The sequence below is a fragment of the Myotis davidii genome, unplaced genomic scaffold (assembly GCF_000327345.1).
Source record: "Myotis davidii unplaced genomic scaffold, ASM32734v1 scaffold96, whole genome shotgun sequence".
Lineage (NCBI taxonomy): Eukaryota > Metazoa > Chordata > Mammalia > Chiroptera > Vespertilionidae > Myotis > Myotis davidii.
In genome coordinates, this window is record NW_006289416.1 from 4318504 (window position 1) to 4326288 (window position 7785).

The window sequence follows — 7785 nt, forward strand, 5'->3', positions numbered from 1 at the left end:
TAGAACCTGGATGGTCACAAGATGGCAGCACTGAAGGAGGATCAGAGCTACGGGCTGTCGTTTGGGTGGGTGAGCGACAGCAGCAAGGTGTCCATGTTTCACATGAAGCTCACCTACAGTGCCCTGAGAGCCTTTGAGACCTACCGCGCCAGCCAGGATTCTGTTTCACTGAGACCATTAATTCGATTTCAAGGAAGCCAAGGGCACATCTCCCTCCCCCAACCGGACTACCCCTCAGAGGCTTGGATCTTCTCCTTCTATCTCTCCAACATTGGCTGTGACAGCCCCCAAGGAAGTTTCAACTGCATCCAGCAGTACTTCTCCAGCCATGGGGATATACACCTGGACTGCTTGGGTAGCATCCAGGACAAAATCACAGTGTGTGCCACCGATAATTCCTACCAGAAGGCACGGCAGAGCATGGCACAGGCCGAGGAGGAGACACGGATTCGGGGTGCCATCGTCATCAAGCCTGGTGGCCGCTACCTGGACAAGAAGGCTCAGTTTAGGAAACCAGCCCCATGGGCAACGGATATTGTGCCCTCCCGGAAGTGGGCGACCCCCATCAACCTGGCAAATGTCATCAAGAAAAGTGCTGTTAGCGGGGGCATTGGGGTATCTCAGAGGCCTTTCCGTGACCGGGTGCTACATCTTCTGGCACTGAGGCCCTACCAGAAGGCTGAACTGTTGCTGCAGCTACAGAAGGATGGCCTGGTGCAGGCACACAAGGACACGCTGGACAGCCTCCTCCAACAGGTGGCCAACATGAATACCAAGGATGGTATTTGCACACTGAAGGACTGTGTGTACAAGGATGTGCAAAAGGACTGGCCTGGCTACTCAGAGGGGGACCAGCAGCTGCTAAAGCACATGCTTATCAGAAAGCTGTGCCAGCCACAGAGTGCAGGTGGCCTCCCTGGAGCCCATGCTGCTGAAGGACTGTGTGTACAAGGATGTGCAAAAGGACTGGCCTGGCTACTCAGAGGGGGACCAGCAGCTGCTGAAGCGCATGCTTATCAGAAAGCTGTGCCAGCCACAGAATGCAGGTGGCCTCCCTGGAGACCCTGCTGCCGCCAGCCCCCCAAGAGAGCATGGGAGGTCAATCTCACCTCCCCCAGAAACGTCCTCAGCCTCCTGGTTTCATTGACCCCCTGGCCAACAAGAAACCAAGGATATCGCACTTCACCCAGAGAGATCAGCCCACCGCCAATGGAAAACTGAATGTGCCCCAAGGCCGGGAGGCCCTACTGCCCACCCTTGGCCCACTGGCGGGCACAGATGCCCACCTACCCCCACGGCTGGATCCTCCGAGGGCACATGACCCTCTGGCTGATGTCAGCAATGACTTGGGCCACAACAGATGCCCACCTACCCCCACGGCTGGATCCTCCGAGGGCACATGACCCTCTGGCTGATGTCAGCAATGACTTGGGCCACAGTGGCAGGGACCTGTGATCATGGGGAAATGGCCACCCCAGCCCCCATTTCCTGCCTTAGGCTTCCCCTGCTGAAGGACTGTGCCCAGCCCAGCAGGCCCCATGGTGGCTCGTCTCGCGACAAGTACAAGAAGAGTCCAACAAGCACAAGGACAAGAATAGGGCAGCTGGGGACAGGCATCGAGCCAGGCCACCAGAACTTGTGTCTGGCTCCCTTGGAGGCCCGCCAGTCGACCTGGGTTTAAATGGGGCCTGCAACAGCTCAAGTGTCCCCACGTCAACTTCAGAGACACCAGACTACTTGCTAAAATATGCCACTATCTCCTCCTCAGAGCAGCGCCAGAGCTACAAGAATGACTTCAACGCCGAGTACAGTGAGTACCAAGACCTGCACACCCGCACTGAGCAGGTCACACGGCGGTTCACGCAGCTGGACGCCCAGCTCCAGCAGCTCTCCCAGAGCTCCGAAGAGTACAAGACTACTTGTGGGAAGATTTTACAGGAATATTGCAAAATCAAAAAGACCAACTACAGCCAAGAGAAGCACCGGTGTGAGTACCTGCACAGCAAGCTGGCCCACATCAAGAGGCTCACTGCTGAGTATGACCAACGGCAGCTGCAGCCTTGGCCCTAGGAGCTTGCCCTCCCTGGATTGACCCTTCTGGATGGCAAGGGAGCTGGGGCTTTGGGGGTGGGGAGAGCTAAAAAAGGGGAAAATTTTTATTTAACAAAATAAACACGAAGACACGTTAAAAAAAGAGAGAGAGAGAGAGAACCTGGCTGGAGATCATAGCTACAAAACCTGGCTAGAGAGAACCTGGCTATGATGATCACCTGAGCGCTGCCTCTGTGTCATTCATTCTTCGCCAACTCTGTCCACACCTATGGGAACCCCTGGACCTGCTGGGGCTGGACCCCAACAGATGGTGCTCGAACAGGGACTCCTAGATAAGTCCTCCCCCCCCCCCCCACTCGGGACGGATAGGACTCCACCATAGGAAGAGGCTGGATAGTCTTCGCTGACTCCGTCCACACCTTTGGGAACCCCTGGAACAGGATTCCCTTAGGTAAGCCACTCCCCACTGAATTGAGAACCCCCACACTCAGGACAGATAGGACTAAAGCGCCAATCCTACTCTTAAAATGGATACAAGAGAACATTTGGGGTTTTTCTTTTTATGCCTGCTTTGGATTGAGTAAATGCATTTTACTTAGTTTTAACACATCAAAGTTAGCTCTTGACACACACAAAAAAACTAACAATTCCATCAATATAAACCTTTTCTATAAAAACAAAAAGGGAGAATAATGTTATATGCTAATTTAAAAAAAATACAATGCTGAGGATTGTACAGCAGCCAAAAAGCATCGGGCCTCCTGTACAATAGCCTCTGCCGACTCAGCCTGGTAGAAGGATACACAAACCAGACAAGAGTTTTACCAGATCTAGTAATGATGTGGGGAAGAGGTTGTGTTTTGTATCTTTCCAGAAGGAGCAGTGCAGACAATTTGGGTACCAGAGCATTACGTGCGTCACCACAGTGCACCCAGAGAAGCTCCTTGTCCCATCGTCATAAAGACTTAGAGTTTCCCCGATGTACAGACGTTGGAACCCTGATCTACCTAAACCTAACGCCCTCGTCAAATGGAGAGACTTGCTTACTGGAGCCTGGAAGGGACCTGATGTACTTTTAACCTGGAGGAGAGGATATGCTTATATCATTCCACAGGATGCAGACTCACCTGTGTGGATTCCAGCCCCGTCTAGTCCAACCTTATGTCTCACTGCCCTCCGTCTCCGCCTCACCCTAGCACACCTGACCAGTGCCCGTCTGCAGGGCCTGGTTGGGCTTCCCGTGGGTTCATGCAGGAGCCAGTCTACGGGGTCGGCCGGGAGAGAGCGCACTGCCTGCCTGGCTTCCATGCAGCGCCACTGGGTAGCCCAGAGGCCCACACTGCACCCCAGCCTGTGGCATCCTGCCGCGCTCACCATATCTCCACATGGGGACTTGGGCGCTATGATTCAGGCAGAGGGGGCGTGTGGGGACCCAGAGGCCCAGGTGCTGCCCAGGGCCCAGAGTTCAGCTGGAAACCTGCCCTTCCACGCCAGATGCTCATGCTTTGATCACTGGCCAGGCTTAGGGATCAAACCCATGCACGAATTTCATGCACTGGGTTTCTAGTCTTAAATGATTTTGCCAATATAGATCTTGGGGTAGGGGGCACTTTTTTTTTTTAGTCCTCACCCAAGAATTTTTTTAAAAATTGATTTTAGAGAGAGAGAGGAGGAGGGGGAAGAGAGAAAAACATTGATGTGTGAGAAAGAAACATCAATCAGTTGCCTCCCACACCTACTGGGGATAGAACCTGCGACTTAGCCATGTGTCTGGACCAGGAATTGAACTGGCAATCCTCTGGTGTACAGGACAATGCTTCAACCAACTGAGCCACCTAGCCAGGACTGTAGGGGGGAGGGGGCGGACTTTTAATCAAATTTAGATTATTCCTTAGGATTGATTCCAGAAGTGGAATTATTGTATCAAAAAGAAACCTTATGGTTTTTGACATGCATAGTCATGCAGCTTTTTAAAAAGGCAGACACAATTTATATTCCCACCAATAACATAAGAATTCCCATTTCATCACATTCCTATCGGAACTTTGTATATTTTTTTTCTAATCTGCAAATTTGATAGGCAAAAAAATGCTATTTTGTCTTTGTTATTAATGAGGTTGAGCATATTTTCCAGTTATTTTAAAACTAGTTTTGTTTTTTTCCTTTTATGAATCATCTATGTCTGTTAACAAAGCATTCCTAATCAGACACTCTGCTTACCAAGTTTTAAAATGTTCCTTATAATGCTGTACAGCTTTTTCCAGCACGTAGCTAACAAAGTTAGAACTCTCAGAACTTTCTTCAAGAGGGATCTTGAGTGTGACATTGGGGGAAAGCAGAATGCTTAAGTCTATCATCGTTTCATCTTGTTTGGAAACATTTCCTTGGTGAACACCTGGAACTACCTGAAAAGAAGGATTAAACGGTAAAAGATCACTAAATCCCAGTGCACAGTCAGGGTTAATTTAATACCACATTAGTCAGAATAAGATAGGTTGTGCTGAGGTAACAAATTTGCCCCAATATTCCAGCGATTTCATACCACAAAAATTATTTCTCACTCATGCAACGTCCATTATGGGCTCTGTACATCTAGACACTCAGGACCCTCATTGACAGAGGTCTGTCATCTCCTAGCTGTAGCATATGGAACACGTGGCTTTCTTTGTGGCCTCAGTAGAGAAAGAGACCCTTCACTCTATCTCAGACTAGAAATAACACTTGCCATTTTGTTCACATTTCCTTGGCCAGAACTTGCCACCTGGCACCACTTAACTGTAAGAGAAGCTGGAAGTGTGAGTGAGCAAATGGAACATTTGGTGAGTGCGGCTGACTGTGCCACAAACATTAACATGATGCACCAAGTTTTATACATGCGCGTGTGTTTTTTATCAGAACCAGTAATCTGAAATGCATGATAGTTGCTGCCTTAATGAATTCTCAAGTGCATATACTTTGACTTTAACACTTTAAATTTTTCTGATATGCAACTTGTTGTACTCTTAAGAGAACTATTTGAAATTTTTTTCAAATAAAATCCCTTATAAATAAATTAAAGCAAAATATTAAGCAACCTGGGCATGTGCCCTGACCAGGAATTGAACCAGTGACCTTTTGGTTCATGGGTCCATGCTCAACCACGGAGCCACACCAGCCTGGTGAGGTGAAACTTTGAAGGGGATGAGGCAAGCAAGATTGAGAAGAGGGAGGAGCCAGTCGAGGATGAGGCCTCAGGTGACCTCTAGCCGCAGCCTGATCCTGCAGGGAGCTCTGGACCATAAATAGCCCCAAGGACAACGCTTTGGAGAAGGTGCAGGCTGGCAGTTAGCAGCAGCACCTGCCGGAGCTGGTAGCTGATCCCCAGAGATTGGGACAGTTCACCAGCATTACATGCTGCCCAAAATATTGCACCTTCAATGGCTCTGTCCAGTGATTTTTGTATCCAGGTCTTTTTAGGAACCTGTCAATACTGACCTCACCAGGAATTGCTAACCTGCCTCCTTTGTTTATTAACGTAATGTGTGTGGCAGGACAAGGGTAGTCAGGAAAGAAATGTAGTCACTGTTATATATCATATAAAAGGAGTTACTGATTGAATGTGAGAGACATGGTATAAATCCATGGCAATATGTTTTTATGTAAAGGTTAGTGTATATGTTTAATTTTCAAGGTGATTTAGCAGCTTATTATGTAAAAAACTAATAAGAGCTATAATTTACAGAGCTCTTGCTTTGTATAAGGGACCTATACTAATTGCTTTACTGATGTACATTTTAAAGCAGCTATTATTAGTCCCATCTTTCAGGTAGAAAAACTGAGGCCTGGAGAAGTTGAGGAATTTTCCCAAATTTACTCAGCTGGCTAGTTTCTGAGTTAGCTTTTGGACTCAAGTTGCTGAATCTGAGCCATATTGACCAAGATTTATTTATTTATTTATTTATTTATTTATTTGTTAATCCTCACCAGAGGATATTTTTCCATTGATTTTTAGAGAGAGTGGAAGGGAGAGGGAGAGACAGAGAGAAACATCGATGTGAGAGAGACACATCGATTGGTTGTCTCCTGCACATACCCCAACCAGGGCTGGGGAACCTGCAACCAAGGTATGTGCCCTTGACTGGAATCAAACCCGGGACCCTTCCGTCTGTGGGCCAATGCTTTATCCACTGAGCCAAACTGGCTAGGGCATGTTGGCCAAGTTTCTTCAAGGTTGCCTGTATCAGTTATAGCACCACATCAGTTATAGCTCTAAGCAGAACTGGCCATCTCTAGATTACCAAGTATTTTGTGTTTTGTTTTGTTTTTTTTAAAATATATTTTATTGATTTTTTACAGAGAGGAAGGGAGAGAGACAGAGAGTTAGAAACATCGATGGGAGAGAAACATCGATCAGCCGCCTCCCGCACATCCCCCACCGGGGATGTGCCTGCAACCCAGGTACATGCCCCTGACCAGAATCGAACCCGGACTCCTCAGTCCGCAGGCCGACGCTCTATCCACTGAGCCAAACCGGTTTCGGCGTATGAAGTGTTTTAAATTGGTTTTCTTTCTAGAGTTTTCTGTTTTCTAAAACCATGTGCACGACATTATATCAGGTTAGCCTGAATACAATCACAATGGAAACATGAATAGCCTCTTACAGTTTTTTTTTTCAAATATAGTTTTGTTTTGTTTTTACAAATCAACAGAAAAATCAACGTATGCACATGTAATCTCCATATCTGTTCTTGGGTCCTCCATTACCTTTCTGGAACTGAAGGTGTCCTCAGTTCCTAGAGTCTGGGTTGCCAGTTCAGTCACCCAGCCAAATTTCTCTCTCATCTTCTCCATCAGATACGCAGTGTCCTCCAGATGATGTTGAGTCACCTGAAGAATCTGCACGTACTGCTGATCGGATATGTTGACCAACTTAAGGGCCTCATCTACTTTTGTGTGCAGTTCAGGTACATCAGGACAGTCTAACAAAGAAGAAAGTCATGCGGTAAAGGAAAAAGTCCATGACATTTGGAGTTAGGTGATGTGAGTCTAAATCCTAGCCTGTTAACTTTCTATTTCCAGCCTTTTGACCTTGAGTGAGTTTTCAATGAAGTAAAATGGGCGGGAATGAAATAATGTAAAGTGCCTGATCACATGGTGTACGATGTAGACTTAACAGATGTTCCTCTTCCTTTTCCTTCTTTCTGTGCTGTCTCCGAAAGCCATTAGGGCTGCTCACTGATATTCTGATCAGGACACGTAGGGGAACACACTTCCTGCCACTTTGAAGTCGAGCACAACCTTCTTCAAAGAGATGTGTCTCACTTCGGGAGGAAGCCTTTGAGGACAGTTTGGGATTTACCATGTTCCCGGCGGTGGAGGCTCTGTCATCCTAGTGAGGAGATGTGGAGCAGGACCTCGCTCAAATTGTAACTGACACGCTGTAGAGTGAGAAATACTAGCAAACCTTTGTGTTTACAAGCCACTAAGATCCTCCAGTTCTTTGTTATTATTGCCTAACAGCCCATCCGAATGGTAACAGTGTTATAGGAACTTACATAGGTGTGCTGATGAGTGGGTTAGTATTGTGTAAAGATTATCTGTGGTTGTCTTTTTCAATTGGGAGGGAGTCTCAAGCTCCCGACTGCTCTGAACTCCAATTCCGGGTGAGTCTCTGGGGACCCAGACTCATACAGGAAGAAACTGGACTGTCTGGCAGCAGTCGAAACTCGAGGGTGGCTTTCTCTCAGAGGTGGT

The 7785-nt window shown here is 47.6% G+C and overlaps 2 protein-coding genes across 8 annotated transcripts in view; one reads left to right on the forward strand and one right to left on the reverse strand.

The window, feature by feature from the left end:
* The window catches only part of CLUL1 (clusterin like 1), a 27315-nt gene that overhangs the window by 3084 nt on the left and 16446 nt on the right, over positions 1 to 7785 (reverse strand). For 6 of the 7 annotated variants that reach the window (XM_015562706.1, XM_015562711.1, XM_015562707.1 and 3 more), the window contains 2 exons: positions 6796 to 7010; positions 4273 to 4457 (listed from right to left, as the gene is read on the reverse strand). In XM_015562706.1, coding sequence (XP_015418192.1) covers positions 4273 to 4457; positions 6796 to 7010 — 400 coding nt within the window. Of the gene's footprint in view, positions 1 to 3850; positions 4458 to 6795; positions 7011 to 7785 lie in introns of those variants that run through there. The other variant, XM_015562708.1, reaches the window with a different exon arrangement.
* On the forward strand, positions 8 to 2187 carry LOC102755644 (RNA polymerase II elongation factor ELL-like). Its single transcript, XM_015562712.1, is given in 5 exon segments — positions 8 to 907; positions 1047 to 1111; positions 1113 to 1362; positions 1446 to 1568; positions 1571 to 2187. Coding segments are annotated over 5 exon segments (1824 nt in total). The 5' UTR covers positions 8 to 21; the 3' UTR covers positions 2071 to 2187.